The sequence below is a fragment of the Sarcophilus harrisii genome, chromosome 1 (genome assembly GCF_902635505.1).
Source record: "Sarcophilus harrisii chromosome 1, mSarHar1.11, whole genome shotgun sequence".
Taxonomy (NCBI): Eukaryota; Metazoa; Chordata; class Mammalia; order Dasyuromorphia; family Dasyuridae; genus Sarcophilus; species Sarcophilus harrisii.
Window position 1 is genome coordinate 586,164,690 of NC_045426.1, and position 27,384 is coordinate 586,192,073.

Here is a 27,384-nt window from a genome sequence, read left to right on the forward strand (position 1 = left end):
TGTGGTTCTGCAACTTAAAATGTAGTAAATTAAAATCTGGGAATCATTTGAATAAAGAAATACTGAATGAAGTTGTGAAATTAGATTGTTAATGAAGAGAGTGTAAAGAACAAAAAGAAAAGAAACAGTAACTAGATGTTTGAGGAATATTCACATTAAGGGTTTAATTGGAGAATGTGCAACCATCAAAGAAGAAAGTGAAGAAGCAAAATAGTATAGTGATGATGGAGTTAGGAGAGGAGAGTCATAGGGAATGAGCAATGTTGGAAAATTGTTATTGGGGCCAAGCAGCATTGAAAAAGAATCATGGATTTTATTGTTTAGACAGCCATTAAAACTACTCTCAAAGTAGTTTAATGGTTTGTGGAGTCAGAATGAGTAGTAACAATGTAATGATGGTTTTGGATATAGAATACTTTATTAAAAAAGTTTAAAATTGCAGTGGAAAGAGAAGTATGGAGTGGTACATTGATAAGTTAAAGGAAAACTTTTTTCTGAGTGGCTATATATATATATATATATATTATTATTATTATTATTGGAACTACATGAAAAATAAGGTGTGATGAAATGGGATCCAGGATACATATAGATAGATTAACTGTAATGAGAAATAAATATACTTCTGTGACCAGTGGAAACAACGAGAAATTATGAATTGGAACTAAGAATTGGAAGATTTAAAGAATATTGCATGAGACTTGAATTCATTTCAAGTCATCTCAGTTTCCTCTGAAATGGAGAGCCAAATTGTTCACTATGGGACTTATAAATAAACTTTCAAAAATATAACAGTAGTTTTTGGTGTTTACTTTGGCTATGAGAAGCAGTGTGATGAAAAGAGGTGGTTAGGAACACATTCATTCAAGTCCTAAATGTGACACAAATCAGCTGATCATAGGCAAATCACTTAGTCTCTCAGTATCCCTACACATCTCTCAGATTAAAAGGAAAAAATATATTATTCTGCATTGGTGGAAGGAGTATTTATCTAGGCAGTTCTATATATTCAGATTTCAACATGTGAAAAGCAGTAGGAGATAAGAAAAGAATGAAAAACTAATTATATGGAGATTTTATTTCAAAATAGTGAAATTTAACCTTTGTCTTATCGAATGGATTTTGAAGTGTAAACTATAGCTTTTGTATATTCTGCATATGTAGTTGTACTTCATAGCATCACAAGCTTCAAGATATTTTGAATAATAATCTGTTTGAACTGACCAAGAGTTATGTTATTTGTGATCTTCCTTCAAATTTGTGAGAACTATAGTCTTTGCAGTATCACAGTGACTTTCTTGTATATTTTTTCATCCAAAAATATATACATATATATGTGTGTGTGTGCATATATACATGTAAAATTCAGATTATTTTCATTTTGTATTTGAAATATTATAAAATAGAAAAAAAATTAAATATAATCCTATTTATGTTCTTCCTCACAGGGTCTAAGCGAATAAGTGACAGTGAAATCTCTGACTATGACTGTGATGATGGAATTGGTGTAGTGTCAGGTAAAATTTTTTAATAGATTATATTATTAGCTGAAAAATCAGTATGGATTTCTAAATCTCTGTAAGGAAAACTTAAAATGTCATTTACTGAATAGTTCACAAACAATAAAAAACCAAAAAATTAAAAATTAAAACATTATTTCTCTAGAAAACTATATTTCAATAATAGGGTATTTTAATAGGAATTTCAAAAGAGAAGTCAATTAAAACAAAAATCTCATCATTCCAGGAAATTTTATTCTTCCCCATAAAAATATCAATACCTTTGTGAATGTTTTTCAACCCAGAGCTGGAAAATACATTTAGATATGTGAATACTTATCTGAAAATATCCAGATTCTTTGCTTAAATTCAGGGTATCATTTAGAATTGTTTGTACCCATTAGTATTATCAACTTTGATTGATTTGAGTTTAACAAAATGAGGAAATTTCTCTTCATATAGGTACTAGTTATGATGCCTTATTATAATTACTATTTGCTTTTTAAGGTACCAAAACTTAACTCTTTTTGGCTTAATATTTTTATCAGTGACTTGAATGATGGCATAAATATTATTTTATCAGGTTCATATATACTATAAAGGTAATAAGGTTAGTACAGACAACAGATGATAGAGACAGAATAAAAAATAAAACAAAATAGCCTTTCATAGGCTAGACTCATAGACCAAATTTGATAAATTTAAATTTAGGAGAAAGAAGTTTAGTGTCTTATATTTTTTTAAAAATTAACTTCAGAATACAAGAGTGAGTAAGGATGGCTAGATATTACCTTTTGTGAGTTACTTTGGAGAAATAGTATGCAATAGCAGATAAAGTATTGAATTTGGAGTCTAGACAACAACTTAAGTTCAAATTTTATCTATACTTTTTAGCCATGTGAACATGGATAAAGCAATTGACATATTTGAATATCAATTCAAATTGCTTATTGCTTATTGCTAAAACGGAGATACTCATACTGTAGTTTCTGTGTTTAAGGGTGAAAATGAGGCTCAAAAGAGGTAATGTGTGCAAAAAACAAAGAATAAACTCAGCAGTACTATATGAATATCAGTTATTTTTCACTGAAAAATATTTGTGCATCTTAATGGATTACAAATTTAATATGTCATTAATGTGAAATAAAAGCTAACAAAACTGTTATGAAAGTTGGCTATATTGATAAAATCCAATATCCAGAGCATTTATTATTATAATCATACTAAATTCTATACAATGGGTTATATTTAAAAAATTATACATACACACACAAACATACAAATTCATAAACAAGTTTAGGCAAATAGATAAAATGTGTTTTAATAATGCAGAGATCTACAATTCCATACATGTGAGTAGTTATTCCACAAAGGATCCCTTGCCTTTATTTATTCTTTATGAGTTGTGAATCTTGAAAAGTTTATCGTGTTTGGTTACCAGCCTCTCTAGATTTAGCTACAGTAGTCCTAACAGGACACATATAGCATTCTATTGTCAAAATTTACTCAAAACTTCTCTAGAGGTCTAAGACTTAACATTTTTGTGCTATATTTCCAGAATCTGAGGTGACAGAACATTTAACAAGATAGATATCAGTGATTCTTTATACTGCCACCTCTCCTTTTATCACCTTAAAACAGCAAGAAATGTGTCAAATAAAAGAATAAAAATAATGTAAAGAAAAATAAAACTTATGGAAATGTTATAGAAAAACCTAGTAGAGAAAAATGAAGTTGAAATGTTCTTGGTCAGATCACATCTAGAATGTTGTTTTCATTTCTGGAAGGGGAAAGGGTTACAGATCGGTGGCACACCGATAAGTTGGTTACTGGGAAAGTAACCAAATTGATCAACCGCATAGAGAACATATTTTATGAAGATAAATTAAAGAAAATTGAGATTATTCAACTCAAGAACTTATTATTTAGGGGAGAACATTATTAACAGTATTCAAGTATTTAAATGATTTTCATTTACAATAGTTATTAGAGAGACTGCTTGATTTCGAAGGCAGAAGTAGGAACACTGAAGAGATGATGCAAAGAAATAGATTTAAGCTTGATATCACATAGAAATTCTTAACAATTAGAGAATGCCCAATCACTTTGGGTTCCACTCTTTGGAAAACTTCAAGCAAAATCTGGGCAAAACTGTGTGGGCTTTTGGAGATTTGTGTTCAGGTGTGAGTTATTGAAATGGCTTTTATCTCTAAGTTCTTTATTTATGTGAGCTTTTTTTCCCCATCCAAATAGGATACTCTTCCTGAGAATCACTTTATCTTCACGAAGCTTTTCCTTTTGTCCATCAGATGAAGAGGACTTTATGACAGTGTAAATTTTGCTAAACGTGCTCTTGAGTCCAAATTCTCTTACCTCTTCTGCAATCCTTTTCTCTTTTTAGAAATTGAGAATTGGGATACTCTACTTCAAAAATCTATATTACCTATACAGTTCCAGTGGTGAAAAATATTGGCTATTTTCCTCATGCCTTCCTCTTCACTTCTTATTCTGGTTTTCTGCCTCTATCTTTCATTCATTCTATTAGGCTGTAACATGTGCTCCATTGTGACCTTATGCTTAAATTATACCTGTTGTTGCAATTTATCTTATTTATTCCAGAAGAGTTGTTAAAAGCATTGCCCATTTTCTCTATCAAATTTATTAGATTCTAGGGTTCTCTTTACTTTGGGATCTTTTGACATTGAATGCTAAAATACTTGGTGAATTGAATCTTGCTGAATAAATAATTTTATTTGAAAGAAATATTTTAAAGCAAAGCAAAAATCACATAAACATTTGAGCATATTTTTATCTTAATAACAAATATGTACATTCATCAGAAAATTACCTGCAAAGCATTTAACATACACATAGCACTTGAGAAAAGAAATGGATTACTAATTGATTACCTATCTTAGGTCTAGCCATGCTTTCCAATTAACAACTGGGAAAAAAAGATGAGTTATCCAGAAATGATGCTAAGGAGAAAAATGAATGTAGAGAGCTCTGTGAAAAGAGCCTTGAGAAGATAACATTAAATTACTGCCCAATTTTTCCAGCCTGGTCAGTTTATATGCGAGAATCACTATGCCCATTTGTCTGCCCTTTTAAGGATTAGAGAATGCATTATACTTTCTCAGTTAAGCATTATGTCAGACACAAGGGTCAGTGGAAGTGGCTCTTTCTTTTAAGAGAGAAATGTTTTGAATGAAAAGGGCTCTACAAGGCAAACAAAAACAAGCTGAGCTGCTTCCTCACAAATATCATATGATTTATTACTTCCTTCTAAAATACATAATTTTGTCTCATTTGAACCTATTTTGTTCCCACTTTTCTGGATATTTTCTTAGCTTCTTTCCAGGTGTTGTCTTGATGTCTCCATTTTCTTTCTACCTATCTGATTAGTCCTTTCCTCTTCTAGGAGCTGTTGGTATCCACAGAGATAAGCTTTTTTCTCCACAAAGGTTCTGTTCTAAGGTCTCTTATCTTTGTTATCATTGTTATTGTACAGAAAAGGAATAGCAGATAATCTTTATATGATATTTTAAGTTTTGTGAAGAGTTTTATGTATGTTAACTCATGTGAACATTATATTTTCTTCCTTGATTATCTCATTTTCAAAAGTTCATTTGTTTTCTATATATATATGGCTTCCAGATTTCTTTATCTAGTCTTAATATATCCATCGAATTCCAATACAGTATTACCATCTCCTTGCTAGACATTTTCACCAGGATATCATTCAATGTTTTAAAAAGAGAATTCATTGTCTTCTCCCAAAGTAATCAATCCTTCATTTCCCCATTTCTATTGATATTATCATAATTGTTCTGGTCACCTATGTGTGCAAATTCTTAGTCACTTTTGCCCCTTTCCTCTACCTCAACACTACATTAATTGCTTTTGCTTATCCTGCTCCCACAACATCTTGTTTTATCTTTCCTCTTATTCCATTTATATAATCTCTATTCTAATTTATTATCTTATCACATCTTACCTGGAATCTTGTGATAGCCTTTTAATTGGTTTCATTGTCTTTCTCATCTCCAGTTTGTCTTTTACTGAATGACAGCTTTGTCTATATCATATTCACTAAGAAATCTTCTCTGTTGACCATAGGATAAAATATAAAATCATCAGCTCCCAAATTAAAGGCCCCCCAAGTCTATGTGCCATTTATCTTTCCTCTTTATACCATTCCAGTTAAACTCTTCTTCTACTTACCTATGCAAAAATTTCCATTTCTTTGCACAGGTCTCCCATGTCTGAAATATACATCCTCATTTCTGTTTCATAGAATTCCTAGTTTTATTCAATATACTTCTCAGGTGTTTGGGCTTTTACTAATTCTGTTCTTTTCCCCAGTTATTAGCATTCTCTCCCTCTCTTTAAATCATTTTGTATTTCTCTATAAATACTTCCTATTTAATTATTTGAACAAATGTTTTATGTGTCCAATAGAATGCAAGACCCTTATAGGAAGAGACTGTTTTTTTTTTCTTTGAATCTCTAGAAGCTAGTTCAGTGATTTTCATGGTATAATGGATAAATATTTGTTGAATAGACTCTAACTGAATTGCAAGACTGTCAGAGTGTGAAGGGGAGAGATTTTGGTATTTATAAATCTCAATTTAATCTAGAACAGTATTTAATATGTTACAAGAATTCAATGAAGTTTTAGATGATTTTGAAAAGCCAGATAATCTAAAAATATCACAGATTATGTTTATCATTAAGATTTGTCACATTTGATAATTGCTCACCTATTATTCATATACTCCATCTAAAAGTATAGTGTCAGTGTATCTTGCTTAAATTAGGAAAGAAATTTTAAAACCTTATAAATTACTTGAATCTCAATATTTATGCTCTATAGATTATCGACACAATGGAAGAGACCTTCAGAGTTCAACATTGTCAGTTCCAGAACAAGTGATGTCATCAAATCATTGTTCACAGTCTGGGTCCCCTCACCGAGTAGATAGTATAGGAAGAACTAGATCATGGTCACCTAGTGTCCCTCCTCCACAAAGGTAAGTAATATTATATATTTTAAATTGTATTGTTATGAAATGAAATTAAGATATAAATGCTGTGGTAGTTAATTTCATATAATACTGTAAAGCATAACAAAAGAATATAGCTGTGAAGACCACGTATTTTAAAATCAGCCGGAGTCAGGAATTCAGGTTAGGGGAAAATCGTCAGTCTTTATTCTCAGTGAAGAAAGATTGGAGGTGGAAGAGAATGGGCAATAGCAATGTGTGCAGCTGAGTCAAGAAGCTAGTTAGACCAGCAGTCACACGACCAGCAGCTAATAGTATGGAACCCAGGCCAATCTCTCCCAGCTTCTCTTCCTGTCTCTCTCTGCCTCCACCCACCAAAATCGTCATTTCCTATACAATACATCAGGATTTGCACCGAGAGTGGGCCGGGGCCATTCTTTATCCAATCATGTATATTAATAGAGTATAGCCTAATTACTATTTAGCCTCATGTACTTGGGACCTCAGTGCATCAACTCAAATCTCAGCCCATTACATATAGCTATTTGAAGGAAAAAGGAACTCTTTAGATAGAACTCAAACTATTTCATACTCTTAAGAAATCTGTTTACATCCTAAGGGTGAGGTCCAGAGCCAGTAAATTAAAAACATTGCAGGTGGATAAAATGATCACTTTCAGAAATGTTCTGAATCTACTAAAAGTAATACTAAAAAATTAGAAGACAAATGATGGAAACTAGGAAAGGTAGAATAAACCAGGAGAAATGAAGAGCAGCTTATCAGCATTTAGTTAATTGGAATAAAAAAGACTTCATGGAAATAGTATTATATTTTAGAAGAATTATTAGAGCTATTTCTTGGGGATAGGGGAGAGCTAAGATTGTGGAGTATAGAAACACTGGCCTAAGTTTTCCCAACTTTCCCCTTCAAACAATTTTACTAATGCTTCAAACTGAATTTGGAAGTGTCCGAACCAACAAAAAGTTCAACTGAGACATATTTGTAACCCCCCAAAATATAGGAAGTTGGAAAGAGGTATTTGTGACACAGGAAAAGAGGCTGGCTTGAAGTATATGTGAATGAAGCACCAATGGTGAAATTATATGGTAGTGACAGAAGCAGTGGTATCTTTGGAAACTCAAAACTCAAAACAGAGATAGTAAAGGGACCTGACAATTGGTCAGAAAGAGATTTTGATATGCCTAATAATTTGATAAAATTATTAAAAGACAATAGATTGGCAAAAGGAGCATAAAAATACTGAAGAAAATAACACTATAATGAACAAAATTTGTCAAATGAAAAAAGAGGTTTTTAAAAAAAACTCATTGAAGAAAATAATTCTTTAAAAATTAAAACAGAATAGGCTAAGTACATAAAAAAGTAACGAAAAAATTCAAAAAATGAAAAATAGAATAAAATGCAAAATGCCCCTTTGAGCAAAGGAACTGACATAGAAGATAGATCAAGGAGAGAGAATTATAAGGTATTAATTGAATTGTAAAGGTATTATTGAAAGCCATGATCAAAGAAAGGCTCTACACACCATATTTTAAGAAGTGATCAAGAAAAACTGTCCCTAATATCCTAGTATCCTGATCACCATTGAAAGAGATCTCAAAATGAAATCTCCTAGGAATAGTAGAGCCAAATTCCAGAGCTCCCAGATCAAAGAGAAAATATTTTAAGATATCAAAAACCATTCAAATACCATGGAGTCACAGTTGAAATCATACAGGATTTAGCAGCTTCAACATTAAAAGAGTAGAGGACTTGGAATTTGACATTCAGGAAAGCAAAAACAGATGGAATTACAACCAAGAATAATCTAGCCAGCGTAACTGAATATAATCCTTCTATGGAAAAAATAAACATTAATAAAATAGAGAACTTTAAAGAATTCTAGATGAATACATCAGAGCTGAATAGAAAATTTTGCTTTCAAATATAAGACATAAGAGAAGTATGAAAAGGTGAACATAAAAAAGGAATCATAAAGGGCTCAATAATGTTAAATTGCACCTTGCTATATGGGAGGATGATTCTTTTATCTTCTAAGATCTTTATAATTAATAAGGCAGTCAGAAGGATTCTTACATAGAAAGAGGGTCTGAGAATGAGTTAATTTTGCTGAGATGAAGTAACAAAAAATAGGTGAGAAAGAGGAATACCTTGGAATAAGGGGGAAGGGAGAGGAAAAATGGGAAAAATTATCTCACATAAAAGACATGTGTAGAAAAGAACCTTTACAATAGAGGGGGAAATGGTAGTGGAGGGAATGCTTGCACTTCACATTTAAATTGGTTCAAAAAATGAAAATACATTTACATACTTAATTGGTACATGTAATCAGGAAATATTTAATGAAATATAAAAATAATTTTTAAAACAGTGATTAGATCTGTTTTACTTGTTCTTGGGGCCAAACCAAGAGTAATGAGTAAAAGTAACAACAAGGCAAATTGGATATTGTGTATAAAATATTTTCTGAACATTTAAAAATATTTTAATTGTTCAGACTGCCTGGTAGAACTTGTCCTTAATTTGAAATAGTTGCCATGCAAAAAAGATAGATTCCCTGTCATTTACTGTGAAATAAGTCATTGTCAGTGATTGTCAAGGGTAACAGGAGTTAACTGTGTTTGGATTTTTATTTTAATAGGAGTTTAGATTTTTTTTCTTTTTTATTGAGATTAAGTTTAAGAATGAAGAAATTGGGGTTACTTACAATTTAAGGATAATCTTATAGGAATTTGGTATCAGCCTCTTATATTCTATCAGTTCTGCTATATGTTTTAACCTGTAGATGAAAAATGGAGGAAAAATAGTCCTTCAATATGGATGGGAGGCTCGTAGAACATAGATCTCATTCTCTTAGTAGGATCATTTTAGCTTTGAATGGCTTTTAGGTGCACAAAATGTATTGTATTCATATGAGCTACAATCGTCCTTTGATTTATGGTTATTGGCAGTTTTCCCCACACCTACCTGTTTTCTCATTTGAGTTCCTTTGGTAGTCAATTATTTTTTGTACAAGTGTCATATTTAATAGGAATATGAAGGGACAATTTTAATAAACTACAACAATCTCAAAGTTATTTCTTATTGGAAAGGGGTGATAATTGGATAGGTCTTTTCCTCTCCATATAAGAACTTGAGATTAAAAGTGGATGGTGGCTGAGTAAAGAAAGATTTCTTTGGATAAGAATTCCGAAAAGTTCCCTACTGATCTTTCCTTTGATATAGTGATCATTCCAGTTTTCATCTTTGACAGTGGACAAGAGCTTATAAGGGGAATCTGCCATTAGCTATAAGATGTTCTTGTTTCTTTACATTTGCATTTGTAAGATTTCTTCTCAGGTTACTTTTAAGAAATTCTTTTAATGAAGAAGAATGGGATCTCTTGGCAAAGTCAATTCAATTTAATTACTGTGGGTCAAAGATAAAAAGCCTCACTAAAAGAAAAGAAATATTTAAGCATGTTAAAAATGGTGGATAGCAGCTTCAAGTTCCAATGGTACAGATGAGAATCATTCAAGGGAGAAAGGGGGGGCTTCTGGGTAAATTTTTGCCCTATAACTGGTAGGATTTGTTATCAGAATAAGACATTCTCTGTTCAGGGTAAAAGGCAAGGGGAAATAACTAAATAATTTTATTCACAAATTTATTCACAAATAATTTATTTCACAATAAACAATTGTGAAAGAAGTCCTTTTAGACATCTCCAGGGTTGAGATAATAATTTAGACAAAATTGTAACTGTCTCTCTAAGCCAAGGACAACATATAATTGCTACAACAATGTTTTATTTGTATATGTATGTTTATATGTATAAGTATATACATATACATATAAATATAGATATTGATATAATTTGTTGTATAATATTTCTCTCATTTTCCATTATTAGGCTACTTGGCCACTGAAAGATTTTTACATTGTTAGACATTCAAGATGTTGAGAAAGTTATTCCTATTCTCCCACTTTTTTTCTGAACCACTAAGTAGTAGGAAGTTACTAAAGGGACAAACCACCCCCTAAAAAAGTTTTATCTGATATGTTAGTCTATCCTCTTTGATGGAAATTGTTGGAACAATCATCTGAGAACAGACAACTTGGGCTTTTTTAGTGAGGCAGGGTGCAGATGAGAACTTTTACTCTCAAAGAACTGAAGAAGCAGCTGTTGCCATTACCCAGTTACCAGTGTGTGGTCGTAATTTTAGAACATGTTAGACATAGCACAAGGCATTGTGTTGGAATGGGTTCCATTAATAACATCTTCTTACTAGAGCCAATTAAAATATGTGTCTACTCAAGATCATAACATAATTTGGTTGAATAAAAATATAATTTGATTTTTAATTAAAAAAATTAAAATATGGATTGCTTAATAATCCTGATTATTAGGTTGGATCAATTTAGCCATAAAGTGTGAAAATGACTTGGAGATGGTCACTGATATACAAATAAATATTTTGAAATGTAGAATCAGTCAATAAACTTTTATTAAATACCTAGCCTATGCCATGAGCTAAGTAATAGAAAGAAAGGCAAAAGAAGTCCATGGTCTTTAGGAGCTCACAATTTTAATAGAGGAGACAACATGTAAATATCTCTGAACAAATAAAACAAATATATATGTATGAACATACACACATGACTATGTATATACGTATACAGGCACACTTCATTTTATTGTATTTTGCATTTTTTACAAATTGACAAATTTGTGACAGCCCTATGTTGAATAAGTTTATTAGCACCAGTTTTCTAAAAACATATGCTCATATCGTATCTCTATTGCATTTTGGAAATTCTCTCGATATTTTAAACTTTTCCTTTATTATTATATCTGTTATGATGATTAGCAACACAATAATTATATGATTTTGCCAGAGAGTGAGATCATCCAGATGGTGAACACAAAGCATTGTTGTTATGCCAAACTCAAGGCACAGCTTGCTTGCTGAGCCATAGCTCTGGAAAACTGGCTGTATTCTAATATTGTGACATTTCCCCTTTTGGTCAAAGGGGGGGGGGGGGTCTGAAAAAACCTTTACCGTTTTGGCCAATAAAGGAGAGGCAAGTATAAGGTAAAATGCCATGAGAACCCAATTAGGTGAGATCCAGATGTTGAGTTGAAGAGATATTGTCCAGCTATTGTTTGCTTGCAGATAGAAAAGAAGGGGGTGAGGGCAAAAATGTAGAGGAAGAAAATGTGAACACGTGCTTGAATCAGGGTCATGGTAACTGGACACATAACATAAGGGAAGAAGACAGGGTACTCAGTCCTTGTCCAGAATCTTGGGACAGCTGTTTTACTCCCTGTTTCTGGGTCCATGTTAGATGAATCTTGAGGGGGTTCTGATGACTACATGAAAGCAGGGGCTTTCTTCAGATGATCCAGGAGCCCACACCCACAATTTTGACAACTGTGGAAGTAGTCAGAAGGATATGGTAGGGGCCCTTAGAAGACATATGGGTTGACAATTGTGAGAAAACTCTATCAATCTTTGATTTCTGGATTTTGGTCTGCATAACATAGGTCCTTGATTAAGAGTCTCTAAAGAACACATAGAGTGGGTCTAGTTTCCCAGTCACATAGGGTTAGGCTCAAACAATGTAATAATGTTTTGATTAATGAAATTAGGAGACACCCAATTTTCCAGATATTGCACAAGGATGCAAACTGTGCCCTGAGTTTGTCATGACAACAATACTTTGTGCTCACCCTTTGGATGATCTTACCCTCTGGCAAAATCATGTAATTGTTGTATTGCTTTGATCAGCACCAGGTGTTCTCTGAACTTGAACAAGCATTGGACAAATACCTAAATTCTGGTCACGAAATTCTGCTATGAATCAAACTTGTTACATTTTTGCTGTTAGTCCTCATTTCAGCTCACTAAGCATCTGTAGATATAAGTATTGAGATCTTCCCACCCTAAAGTGGGTTCCTCCTGCTAGGAGCAATGTCCTGGCTCACAAATCCTTGTCTGCCAGTCATTTCCTTCACTTTAAAATTAAACTTCTGTTTGATTCCTACCTGCCCTGTCTTTAGACTGCATTGTTTGGCTCTGGCCACTTATAGGTTTGAGGCTGACTCTGTCCAATTGACAAGATAGTCAAGTCAAATCAGCAAGCATTTATTAAGTGCATACTGGATGTCGGATGAAGCAGCTAGGTGGCTTGGAAGAGAGAGGGATGGGCTTGTGGTTAGGAAGACTCATTTTCCTGAGTTCAAATTGTGTGAAGCTAGGCAGGCCCTTAATCCCATTTGTCTCATTTCCTCATCTGTAAAACAGATCAAAGAAGGAATTGGTAAACCATTCAAGTATCTTTGCTAAGAAAATCTCCAATGGGGTCACAAAGATGAAGACAACAGACTAAACATCAGCAAATGTGTCAGCCATTGTGCTAAGCAGTGGGTTATATAGAATGGCAAGAACAAAATTAAACAAAAAAGAAAAAATAGTCCCTGTTTACAAGGAATGTACATTGTAGTGGAGGGGGAAAAAATGCAAACAAATATGTCCAAACAGGATATGTACAGGATAAATTGGAAATAATCTCAAAAGAACACATTAAGATAAAGGAGTAATGGGACAGCCTTCTTACAGAATGTAAGACTTTGGCAGACATTTGAAAGTTCACAGGAGACAAAAGACAGAAATAAGAAGAAAGAGTGTTTCAGGTAGAAGGAATAGCCATTGAAAATGCTTGGAGACAACATGCTTGTGCAAGAAACTGTAAAGAAACTTATCTTTTTAGATAAGACATGGAGGGATAGGTAGTCTAAAAAGGCTTGGAAAGTTAGGAGGGAGCCAGGTAATAAAGAACTCTGAAAACCAAATTGAAGATTTTATTTTTATTATAGAAATAATAGGAACAATTATAATTTCTTGAGTAAAGGGTAATGATTGGACTTTAGCAAAATTAATTTGTTAGTTGAGTGCAATATAGACAGGAGAGGGAAAGATGTGAGACATAGAATCAATAACTGACTACTGTACTAGTCTACAGATGAGGTGATGAGGGCCTACATGTGAGTATTGAAAATATCATGTCACTTGGCTACTCAGCCTAGACAATAAGTATTCTTCATCCATTTGGGGTGTGTGTGTGTGTGTGTGTGTGTGTGTGTGTGTGTAATGTTCTCTTCTCTAAAATATGTTGTTCTCTGGGAGCAGGTTTTTTCTTGGGGGGCTTCTTGGAGCAGCCTTTGTTTCAGTTCAGTGTAATCCCCCCAAATGCAGTCAGGGATTAAAGTCCAAATTCTTTATTGTTTCCTTCAAAATAGACTGGTTAGCTTTCTTAGAGGCCTCTCTCTCTCCTTCATTCCAAGAGCTCTTGCCACTAGACCTTTGTCTCTTCCAGCTTGAGCCTTTCCTCTTCTGAATCTCCAGCCAGCACAAAGGTGGCAGTAGGAATGAATCTGACTCCGCCTCCCAGAGAGTGGGCTTGTGGACTTCTGTGGGCTTGTGGGAGCTCCTCCTTATATATGATCTCTTAAAGGTGTGAAAGGTGTGAACTTTGAACTAGAGAACTGTTAAATACCATGCTAAATTAGATAATTACTGTCTCTATCAATTCCAGTGACTTAGCACCTTGTAAGAATTCTAACTGGTGTGTGTGTATGTGTGTGTGTGTGTGTGTGTTAGCCAAAATCTTTTGAATGGTTATAGGTCTTATTCAAGAAGCCTGACAGTCTCCCAAGGCTTATATGACCACTATTTCATCATTTACAAAAAAGGAACTTCTGAAAGACTTAGCATAATCCTTTTGCAACTTAAAATTTGTTCAAAATAGTGAACTTTTTAGTGAACATATGTTTATGTTTTTGCTGTACCTAATATTCATAACCATAAATATATGGTCTACTGTGAACTAAAAATTGTGGAAGCCTAATTGTTCCTTTCTACTTAGTTTATCAAGGATGCACATTATACACATATAAATTATTCTCATAAATATGTGATGTTGTTGATAAAGTAGGTATCCAGATTCATAGTTGTTAATGTTCTCTTCGTTACTTTTTTGTTATTGATGATATTTGAGATTTTTCTCCATGACTGGCATTAGCTCCTTCAAAACATTGTGAATTTATCTTTCAACTTCTCCCTAATTGTATTACCTCCAGGACTGAGCATTTGTTAGAAATCCTTGGTTTAAGACAAGTTTTAATGTCTTTCTTTCCTTTTTATTACAATTCTACAATTGGAATAAACATGCACAAGAGGTAATTTAAGCTGCTTCTATAAGCTAAGACACTAAGAAGTTAAATGAGGTAACCTGATAAATAAACAGCAGAGAAGCACAATCTCTAGTTCATAATTTGTTCACTTAACACTTTTCTCCACCACCTCCCATTCTCTGGCAAGGTAACACAATTGAACTGATGGACTTATTTTTCACTTTCTGACTTCCTTCCTTTTGGTGATAGATTGTCTTAACCTCTGCCACTTTGGGGAATTTACTTTCCAAAAACATTAGTTCTTACTTCAATTGACTTTAAAGAGAAAAGAAGTGCCCCCATTAATATTCCATTGTCCTTTTTCTCAAGCAGGTTACAGCTCTCCTCATATAACCTTATACTCTTCTTTGAAATACTCTGTTCAAAATTTCCTGTTTTTGGCTGAGTGCTGTTCCAATACAGCATGTTGCTTTCCCAGGAATATTGCCTTTATACTTGGGGGGATTCATAAATATTAGTGCTTGCTGCTACAAAATACTGCAGTAAGAACAGGAAACAGGAACTAACAGGAAAAAAGTAAACTGGCATGGACTATAGTAGCAACAAGAAAATTGCTGAGTGAAATGAAACCTACCCTCTTTTTGTCATAAAAAGCAGCAATCTATAACTAAAAGAACACATCATCTGCAACAGGGATATGCTAGAAGCTTTCCCTGCAAATCTAAGTAAAGCAAGACTATTTACTATCTCTACTATTATTTAATATAATTCTAGAAATTTTTGCAGTAGCAATAAGACAAGAGAAAGAAATTCAAGGCACAATGACAGGTAAAAAGGAGAGTGAACTATCCCTTTTTGCTGATTAGATCATGGTTTACTTAGAAAATTGTTGTAAATCTGCAAAGATGCTAACTGAGACAATTGACTTCAGCAGTTGACAAACTACAAAATAAACCCACAAAAATCAGTAACAATTTACTAGTAGCACATTTAAAGGGACAATAATTGAAAGGGAAACTGTTCAAAATAACTACAAAATGTATAAAATATTTTGGGACCAACCAAGGCACACAGATTTTTTTTATATCAGTCCAATTGTAAAGTTTCTCTCAATGAAATAAAGAGGAACATAAGTATTGGAAGAATACTTAGTGTTCGTGACTGACCTGATATAATAAAAAAGAGAGCAAAGTTAAATTATGGGTTTAATTCTAGACCAGTCAAACTATCAAAGGAATATTGTAAAGTCATTGTATTGAACTCAAATAGAAATAGTTGAGATTGAGAGATACAGGAGTATTCCTGTAATCTGCATCTGCACTTAGAAAACCACATATTAATATTACATATATTCTATTTTATTTTTATCTAGTTTTGTTAAATATTTCTCAATTACATTTTAATCTGGTTCTTACTATACTTGTGAACTTCTTCACATTTGACACCTATACTTCACAAAATAAAATAAAATAATAACATTTACTCAAGTAAAAATATTGAGGTGCCAAGAAAACTAATGAAAAAAGATTAGAATTATACTAGAATAGGATTTCCATATTTCAAATCCATATTTTAAAGAAGAAACCATCACAATCTTTTGGCATTGGTTTAAAAATAGAGAAGTGAATTAATGTAGACTAGAAAATGGACTAGAAACAATATAAGATTAACTAAGTGTTCTATAAATCTCAAAACATAAATCATTTTGGAAAAAAACCTCTGTATATTTTTTAAAGAAGGAAATTATTTTACTTTATTATGTCTTTTATAATTGGTTCTTAGTGTATATATTTCTCCTGAATATTATATATTGTTTTCCTTTAAGTTCAGCTATTTTTGTCATAAATATCTGAAAGTCTTTTTTTCATTCAAAATTTTACCATTTTGCCCTATGAAATATTGTACTCTTCATTTATGATCATTCAATGTAGAAGCTAATAGATCTTGTGTAATAATTGTTTTATTTTTTTTCTTGTTTGTAATGTTTTATCTTTAACCTGAAAGCTCCCTATTTTGTAAATGTTTGTGAAAAAACTGCAGAGCCTGGAAGAGCTTCAGCTTAAACCAACATCTTATATATTACAAGAAAAAATTCTAAAGGGTTACATAAACTTAAAGTTTTATCATTCATAGGAAAACCATACCACAAAAACCATAATAATTAGAACAGGCAAATCATATCTTTTACAGTCATGGATATGAAATATATTCTTATTCATCAATGAAGAGACACAATTGCAAAAGATAGTAATTTTCATTACATGAAATTTAAAAGCTTCTACACAAACAAAATAAATGCATCTATAATAAGGTCAGATGTAGAATGGAAAAAAAAATCTTTGTATCGATTTTCTCAGATTAGGATTTTAGGGTTTAATATCTAAGGGATATAGGCCAATAAACTACATATATCCATATATACGGATATATGTATGTATATGTCTTGATAAACAAGTATAATCAAAATACTATTCTCTACAAAGAAGGGAGCAACTTCCTCTTTACCAGATAGGTAAAACTACTAGTTCACTAGGTAATAAATATTTATTTAAGCACATATATTATGTTCCAAGAACCACCATTAATTTCACCTTGATGGAGACAGCCCAGGATGGTGAATCCTTTTTTTTTTTTTAATTTAATTTAATTTAATTTTATTTAATAGCCTTTTATTTACAGGTTATATGCATGGGTAACTTTACAGTATTAACAATTGTCAAACTTCTTGTTCCAATTTTTCACCTCTTACCCCTCACCCCCTCCCCAGATAGCAGGATGATCAGTAGATGTTAAATATATTAAAATATAAATTAGATACACAATAAGTATACATGGCCAAACCGTTATTTTGCTGTACAAAAAGAATCAGACTCTGAAATATTGTACAATTAGCTTGTGAAGGAAATCAAAAATGCAGGTAGGCATAAATATAGGGATTGGGAGTTCAATGTAATGGTTTTTAGTCATCACCCAGAGTTCTGTCTCTGGGCGTAGCTGGTTCAGTTCATTACTACTCCATTGGAAATGCTTTGGTTGATCTTGCTGAGGATGGCTAGGTCCATCAGAACTGGTCATCATATAATATTGTTGTTGAAGTATATAATGATCTCCTCGTCCTGCTCATTTCACTCACCATCAGTTGACTGATGTTTTGACTGTTTTGTCCCTTGAACCTAACCTATTCCACTGATCAACTAATCTATTCCTTAGCCAATACCAAATGGTTTTGGTAACTGCTGCTCTATAATATAGTTTTAGATCTGGTACCTAAATTCTTTGATTTTTTTTCATTAATTCCTTGAAATTTTGACCTTTGTTTTCCATATGAATTTTTTTTTATTTTTCTAGGTATTAAAATAGTTTTTGGGAATCGTTTATAACTAAATAAATAGATTAGTTTAGGTAATAGTGTCATCTTTTTTATATTTTGCCCTATCCAAGAGCATTTAATATTTTTCAATTGGTTAGATCAGACTTAATTTGTGTGAAAAGGGACGTAATTTTCCATAAAAGTTTCTATTTTCCCTTCAGAAGATTCAAATATTTTATATTTCAGTAGTTACTTTAAATAATTTCTTTTTGTAATCTGACTGTTGGATTTTTAGTGATATAAAATCTGATACTTATTGGGTTTATTTTATAACCAAACTTTCTAAAGTTGGATTATTTCTAATAAACTTTTGTGAATTTGGGGTTCTCTAAGATCCATCATATTGGCAAAGAGTGATAATTTGGTTTCCTCATTGCCTATTCTTATTCCTTTAATCTCTCCAGCTCTTATTAAACTAGGTTTCTAATACAATATTAAATAAATGGTATATGGGCAACCTTGTTTCCCCCAGATCTTATTGGAATGTTCAGTTTGTCTCCATTAATATGATCTACTGATGGTTTTAAATAGTGCTGTGATTATTTTAAGGGAAAAGTCCATTTATTCCTATCTCTCGTGTTTTTTAATAGGAATGGATTTGGATTTTGTCAAATCTTTTCTATTATTGAGATGATCATATGGTTTTTTTAATTTTAAATATGGCCTATTATATTGATAGTTTTCCCAATTTGAACCATACCTTGGGTATAAATCCTACTTGATCATAGTGTAATTTCCGGAGTGATTTTCAGTCTTTTGCTAATATTTATTTAAGATTTTAGCATCAATATTCATTAGGGAGATTGGTCTTTTTTCTTTCTCTGTTTTCAACCTACCTGGTTTGGTATCATACCATGTCTGTGTATAGAAGGAATTTGGTGGACCCTTCATTCCCTATTTTATCAAGTAATTTATAGCATTGGGGAATTGTTCTTTAAATGTTTGGTAAAAACCATTAAAATCCATCTGGTCCTGGGGATTTTTTCTTGGGGTTTAATTGCCTGTTCTTTTCTTTTTCAAAATGGGACTATTCAAAAATTTCTTCATCCTCTTTATCTGGGAAGTCTATTTTTTTGGTAGTCATCCTTTATTTAGGTTATCAAATTTATTGGCATAAAGTTGAGCAAAATAACTCCTTATTTTTCTCTAATTTCCTTTCATTGGTGGAAAGTTCTCCTTTTCATTTTTTAAGACTATAATTTCATTTTCCTCCCTCCTTTTTTAATCAGATTTCCAAAGGCTTATCTATTTTATTGGCTTTTTTCATAGAACCCTCCTGGTTTTATTAATTATTCAATAGTTTTTTTTTTCAATTTTTAATTTCTCCTTTTAATTTTAAATTTCAAATTTAGTATTTGATTGGGGTTTTAATTTGGTCTTTTTAAGTTTTTTTTGTGGCCAATTCATTAATCTTTTCTTTTCCGTTTTATTCGTAAGCCTCTAAGGAATAAAATTCCCTCTTATTACCACTTTGGCTGCATCCCACAAATTTGGTAGACGTCTCATCATTGTCATTATCTTGATGAAATTATTAATTGTATTATAATTTTTACCCAATATTCTTTAAGATGGATTTTTTAGTTTCAAACTTGTTGGTCTTTTACCCCAACTTTTTTTTAAGTAGTTTTATTGCATCGTGATCGAAAAAAAGCATTTACTAGGTTTCTTGCATTTAAAAGGGTCTTTATGTCCTAAATATGGTCAATTTTGAATAGGTTCATGAACTCAGAAGAAATATATTCCTTTTATCTCCATTCAATTTTCTCCCAAAGTCTTCCTAATTTTTCTAATATTCTATTTACTTTAATTTTTTCTTTTTGTTTTGTGGTTTGTTTGTTAATTTAAGGAAAAGGTTAGATCTCCCATTTCTTTGTTGTCTATTTCTTTTGCAACCTCTTAACTTTCCTTTAGGGTTGGATGCCATCCACTTGGTGCATATATTTTAAATTGATATTGCTTTGTTGTTTTATGTATTCTTTAGCAGGATGTAGTTTCCTTCCTTATCTCTTTTAATTGATAATTTTTTGCTTTTGCTTGATCTGAGATAAGGATGCTACCCTCTTTTGATTCACCTAAGCATAATAGATTTTGCTCGGCCTTTTCCTTTGCTCTATTGTATCTCCCTGCTTTAAATGTGTTTTGAAACAACATATTGAGGGTTCTGACTTTTGATGGGTTTGCTATCTGCCTCCTATTTGGGGGAGTTTTCCCATTCCATTTCGTTGAATTACTAAATCATGTTGCCATCCTAATAACCCTGATTATGCTTTCTTTTTCTTGCCTCCCCACCCTTTTCCCTTTTGGAACTTATTACCCCGATACGATGTTCCTCTTTAAACCCTCCCTCCCCCTTTGAATTTTTTCCCTTCCCCCTTTTACCTTTTTCTTTTCCCTTTTCCTCTCCCCCTTTTTAATGGGTGAGAGAGAATTTTTCTAAAACAAATGTCAATTTTTTTCGAGCCAACTCTGATGAGATTAAGATTCACACAGTGTTCCTCCCTCTCTCTAAATTCCCCAGATAGTAATTTCCCTTTGCCCTTCAGGTTGGTTTCCCCTTTTTTCCCTCCTTACCTTATTCTGCCATCATCCCTTTTCCTATCTACTTCCCTTTTTTATTTATATCAGTAAAATCAAATTAAATATATTCTTTTTAATCCACAATGAAATAAATCCAAAATTTTCCTTTTCTGAATCTTGAGTTCTTGTTTGGAATCAAATTTTTTTTAGTTCTGGTTTTCCTTAAAACAAATAATTCATTTGTTTCATTAAATGTCCATCTTCTTCCCTGAAAGAAAATGCTCAGCTTAGCTGGGTAGTTTATTCTTGGCTGCATCCCAAGTTCTTTTGCCTTTTGCAATATCAGATTCCAGGCCCTTCGATCCTTTAACGTGGAGGCAGCCAGATCTTGGGTGATCCTTATTGTGGCACCTCGGTATTTAAATTGTTTTTTTTTTTTTTTGCCTGCTTGTAAAATTTTTTCCTTAATCTGGTAGTTCTGAAATTTGGCCACAATATTCCTTGGGGTTTTTATTTTATGGTCTCTTTCAGAAGGTGTTCGGTGAATTCTTTCCAATGCCTATTTTACCTTCTGATTCCTATTACATCTGGGCAGTTCTCTTTGATGATTTCTTGTAAAAATAGTATCTAGGCTCTTTTTCATCATAGTTTTCAGAAAGTCAATAATCCTCAGATTATCTCTCCTAGATCTATATTCTAAGTCTGTCATTTTTGCAAGTAGATAATTCATGGTTTTTTCCAGTTTGTCATTTTTGTTGTTTTTGCTTGACTGATTCTTGCTGTCTCAATGAATCATTAGTTTCTATTTGTTCAGTTCTAATTTTTAAAAATTATTTTCTTCATTAGCTTTTTTTTATTATTTCTGTATATGTCCAATTGAGTTTTAAATTATTGTTTTTGGTCTGTGTAATTTTTTTCCATTTCACTAATTTTTTTTTGGTAGATTATTTTTCTTTTCAATTCACAGATCCTATTTTCTTGAGTTCTTTGTCTTTTCCAATTCACAAATCCTACTTTCTAGTGAATTCTTTATTTTTTCCAATTCACAATTCTTACTTTCCTGAGATTTTTTTACTTTTTCCAATCCGTATTTCAGGAAGTTGTTGATTTCTTGTAAGGCTTCTCTTTCCTTTCCCCATTTATCTTCTAACTAACTCTCTTTTGAGATTGTTAATGGTCTCTTCTATGAGAGCATCATGTAAAAGAGGACAGTCTGATGATTCTTTGCTGTTAGTCTCTTCAGGTTTGCTGACCTGCTCTTTTTCTGCATAGAAGCTGTCAATCATTTCTTTTCATCTTTTTATTTATGTTTCAAAGCCTTTAGGGTATGCCTCCTAGGCAAGGGGGTTACCAGCTTCCTCTGCAGAACAGTAGAGATGTAAACTGGTTTCCGCCTCGGAGGTATGGGAGTGCTCTGAGTGAGAGTTTTCCCTTCCCCCAACAGGAAGTGGATTCAGCACTGGCCTAGCTATAGAAGTGCCCAGTAGGGCTGTGTGGGTTAGCGATTGCCCTAGGCTAGAGATTAAGGGGTGAAAGTGTCACTGCCCCAGGTCAGAGCCTCTTGTGGGGCTGTGGGTATTAGCAGCTGACAAAGTCTGCCTGGCAGTCTCTGCCCCAATGTCTCTGCCCCAACATCTCTGCCCAACAAATCGGCCCTGGAAAAGCTCTATGGCCCCAAACCGAGCCCCCCACTGCGCAGATTAGAAGCTAACCTGGGCTGTGCCCTCCTGCTGTGCAGGTTCGCAACTGCCCCAAGGAAAAGCCCCCTACTGAGGGTTGGGGCTGTGAGCTTGTGCTGAGATCTGTGCTTTCACTTTCGGTTTGAGGCTCTCCTTGGAACCTAATTTCTCTCCCAGTCTAAGCTGATCTCCCCCCTAGCCCCGGAACAAACATTTTTTTGGCGAGACTGCAGATTTTCTTCGCTGGTGAGTTGTTATACTTTTTATCTTTATGAATTGTAGCAGTCAAGACTATTTTTGAGGCTGCATATAATATTGATAAAGAGGGTAAGAGAAGAGCTTAGAAAGTCATGTGTGCCTTCTCCGCCATCTTGGCTCCGCCCTTCCTGGATGGTGAATCCTAAACCTTATAGAATAGCAATGTTCCTCAGAACAGATAAGAAGGGAAAAATAGAATAGCTATATCCTTTAGAACAGATAAGGCAAAACAAACCAGAGCAAAAAAAAAAAAAAACCCTCATTATTAAGTGCCTTCTAAATGCCAGATACTGTGCTAAGATTTTATTTAATTGTCACAACAGCTCTGGTTGGTAAATGCTATTATTTCCACATTTTACAAATGAGGTAACTGTGATAGATAGTCTGTGAGCCTTAGTCAGTCACACAGCTAGTAAGTATCTCCACTTATCTTCACAACAACCTCTACTACCCCAGTTTATAGATGAAGATTGAGTCTAAGAATGGTTAAGTAACTTATCCAGGATCACATAACTAGCAATCATACGTCTGGATTTGAACCCATTTCTTTCTTGTTTTTTTATTTTTTATTTTTTTTATTTAATAGCCTTTTATTTACAGGTTATATGCATGGGTAACTTTACAGCATTAACAAATGCCAAACCTCTTGTTCCAATTATTCACCTCTTACCCCCCACCCCTCCCCCAAATGGCAGGATGACCAGTAGATGTTAAATACATTAAAATATAAATTAGATACACAATAAGTATACATGACCAAAACGTTATTTTGCTGTACAAAAAGAATCAGACTCTGAAATATTGTACAATTAGCTTGTGAAGGAAATCAAAAATGCAGGTGTGCATAAATATAGGGATTGGGAATTCAATGTAATGGTTTTTAGTCATCTCCCAGAGTTCTTTTTCTGGGTATAGCTGGTTCAGTTCATTACTGCTCCATTGGAAATGATTTGGTTGATCTCATTGCTGAGGATGGCCAGGTCCATCAGAACTGGTCATCATATAGTATTGTTGTTGAAATATATAATGATTCCCCTGGTCCTGCTCATTTCACTCAGTATCAGTTTGTGTAAGTCTCTCCAGGCCTTTCTGAAATCATCCTGTTGGTCATTTCTTACAGAACAATAATATTCCATAATATTCATATACCACAATTTATTCAGCCATTCTCCAACTGATGGACATCCATTCAGTTTCCAGTTTCTAGCCACTACAAAAAGGGCTGCCACAAACATTCGTGCACATACAGGTCCCTTTCCCTTCTTTATAATCTCTTTGGGATATAAGCCCAGTAGTAACACTGCTGGATCAAAGGGTATGCACAGTTTGATAACTTTTTGAGCATAGTTGAACCCATTTCTTAGTGATTCTCAGAACAGGGCCTAAGTCCAGAGTCTGGGCTAAGGCCTGACTCTGTTCACAAAGCCCCCTTGTTTTTAAGACTTGGCTGCTGAAAGTCAGAAGATAGACAGAAGATGGAAGGTGGTGATCTTTTATGTATTTTATGATTATTATCTCATTTGGTACTCAAAACAAACTAGGGAGACAGGTATTGTTATTGTTCCCATTACAAAGTTGAGGAAAGTGAGGCAAATGGAAGTTAACTGATTTGCCCAATGTCATGCAGCCAGTAAGTGTCAGGCTCGAATTGAACTCAGCGTCTTTTTGATTCCATACCTATCTCTCTATTCACTGTGCTGTTTAAGTGTCAATCAAACAAATCTTGTAAAGGAATCATTCCCACCAATTACCAGCCTAATTAGTACAGCAAAGCATGGTGAGGGAGAGATAGGACCAGTTATGTGCCAAACAAGTCAAATCACAGCTATTGTCTTGACCACTATCACCTTTCAGACCTTAATGGACACAGCCCAGGACTCAGATCCCAAAAGTCTTGAGAGTAGCAATGCTTCCGGGTCAGTGCCCTCACCCATTTTCCTGACCAGTAATCCCTGTGGAGATGCAGCCTAACAATTGTTCCTGCACGTGATATAGCTATCTCTATTGAAGAGCCAGAAAAGAAATTTCAGTAAAAGCCCTGCCACTATCAAATATTTCAATATCAGAACCAAAATAATTTTATCATTTAAATGACATTAAAAAAAAGAAATATAACCATCTACTTTGCCTCTGTGTCCTAAGACCCTGGGACTTTTTCTCTGACTTGTAGCTGAAACTTTATGCATTTTTGTTTCTCCTTTTAGAATGTGGGTTCCTTATGAAGAGGGACAATATTACTTTTCTATTTGTCTGCCAGTGGTTAGCACATAGCAAGTGCTTACTAAATACTTTATTTATTCATTTTCCAAGACATAGGGGTCAAAGGATATTAACTATTCTCTAAAGAAGAATTGCAAATTTATCAACCATATGAGAGAATGATTCAAATCACTAATAAGAAGACAAAGACAAATTACAACTATCTACATTTCACATTACACCAAGAACACCGACAAACATGAACAAAGATGGTAATAGTTTATGTTGGAGGGGTTATGGGAGAAAGACATGTTCAGTTATGAAACGATACAACCATTTTCAAAAAACAATTTGGAAATTAACATGTGTATACTCATTAACCCAATACTAGGCATCACTTCTGGCATATATCTCAAGGATGTCCTTAATAAGTAATTTCCCACATTTAACAACAGATCTGTTGAATAATACATATCCAAAACAAATGTGGTATTATTTTTGTTATAGTAAATAACTGGAAACAAAAGAGATGCTTTTGATTCAGAAATGGCTAAACAAATGTTGGTACATGAAGTCATGAAATATTACAATGTTGTAAGAAACAACGAATATGATGAATAAAAAAATCATGGAAAGAGTTATGTGCACTGATATATATTTTATAGTGAAACAGAGATAATAAAACAATATACACAGTGATTCCAATAATGTAAATGGAAAGAATAACTTCAAAAACATGAATATTGCAAAATTGCAAAGAAAAAATGGTTACTAAGAAGATATATGAAAGACATATCTTCTGACTCCTTTGCCAAGGCGAATAGTCTGCTGGTATGAACACGGAATATGTTTTCAGACTTTATAGAGGTACAGATCAGTTTAATTCATTTTTTCTCTCTTTTTGTGGGGGAAATAACTCTCTGAAGGGAGAGTATATTCGGAGAAATTTTTGCAATAGAAAAATAAAAGATATAAATGAACATGTAAATGTATATATACATACATACACACATGTAAATATATGAATACATATGAGTGTAGCTATGTCCACATATGTGTGTTTTTATGTTGTGTGCATGTGCATGTATACAATGTGATAGAAGAAAGCCAAAGAAAGTCAGACTTTGAGTTTGGCTTTTCTTACCCCTAAAAACTATGGAATTGTAAAGAGTGATTTGTCTTTTCTCTCTTTAGTAGAATGTAATACTTGTTTATCTTTTAAGCCATTCAAATGCTCAAATGTATTTAATTTTATAGGTTTATCTCTTGTGTTTGTATTTTGATTAAATGAAGTAATGTTTGTAGAATGCTTAGCACCATGCCTGTGCTTAATAAATGTCTCCCCCCACTCATCCCCACTTGTGTTTTAAAGAACCTACTGAATTCTATTTTCTTTATTAGGAATGCTTGAAAGACCTCTTTTTCTATTAAAGATTTCCTCTTCCCTCCCATTCCCACCATGAGATTATACTTAGTTTTGGAAGATTAATTAGCCTTGGTTTAATTTTTTTATTTTTTCAATATTTCTTCTTTTTTATAGGCTTTCTTTTATTAACCACATGTAATCATTTTACAAAGTTATGTCATTTCTGCCATCCTAAAATCTTTTGTATATGCCTCACTTTCTCCTCTAACATAACTATTATCCTGCTGTAGGCACTCATTACCTCATGCTTGGACTTGAAATAGCCTTCCTGGTAGGGGTCTTCCTACTTCAAGTCTCTTCCCATTTAGCTGTCAAATTGATCTCCCTAAAGTACAGTTCTAGCCATGTCTTTCTCCCACTCGATAAACTCTATAGGCCCTCTCTTTACTTCCAGCTCTCTGGCTTTTAAAGAACTTCATAAATTGTATGCTTCTTACCTTTCCAGTCGTCTTGAACTGTATACACATCACATCCAGTGATACTGGTCTCCTTGCTTTTCTTAGCACAAGACGCTCCATGCACCCACTCTGGTCATTTTCACTGGCTTTTTCCCTTTCCTAGAACTTTTTTCTTTTTCATCTCTGCCTTTTGACTTCCCTTGCTTCTCTCAAGGCTCAACCAAGTCCTACCTTGTGTTTTTAAAAAAAAAAAAAAAACAGCCTTTCTGGTTTTTCTTACTTAATTGTAGTGCTTTCCTGCTCAGATTTTCTTTTAATGAATCCATTGCATATATTGTTTGTACAAATTGTTTGCTTGTTGTCCCCTTTATTATACTATGAATTCCTTAAGAATAGGGACTGATTTTTGACTGTATAACTTACTTGGTGTTTCAGAGCCAACATGTGTCAGATACAGAACTCAAACCTAGGTCTTTTGGGTTCTTAGGGCAGCTTCATACCTATTATACCATCCTGCCTCTCATAAATATAAAATTGATTATGATATTTCAGATACATCATACACATCTTATATATATATATATATATATATATATATATATATATCTTATAGGCATACATATAATCAACTCATTGATTTTGAAAGTGATGCTTATCTGATGGCTGGTGTATTTTATTGGGGGGGTTGTTTTTGTTTGGGGCATTTTTTTTTTGCTTCCATGTTTTAGTTTGTGGTTTAAACAAATCTTAGTTATCAAAACAATATAATTGCAAAAGGCAATAAAAAGCTTTTTTTTTTTTTTTGCTTCTTCCTCCTTTTGACAATTTACTTTTACCT

The 27,384-nt window shown here is 33.2% G+C and overlaps 1 protein-coding gene across 36 annotated transcripts in view; it reads left to right on the forward strand.

Moving 5' to 3' along the window:
• RIMS2 (regulating synaptic membrane exocytosis 2) overlaps nt 1-27,384 on the forward strand; it is a 775,594-nt gene that overhangs the window by 453,957 nt on the left and 294,253 nt on the right. For all 36 annotated transcript variants that reach the window (XM_031947102.1, XM_031947076.1, XM_031947077.1 and 33 more), the window contains 2 exons: nt 1,449-1,517; nt 6,376-6,532. In XM_031947102.1, coding sequence (XP_031802962.1) covers nt 1,449-1,517; nt 6,376-6,532 — 226 coding nt within the window. The remainder of the gene's footprint in view (nt 1-1,448; nt 1,518-6,375; nt 6,533-27,384) is intronic.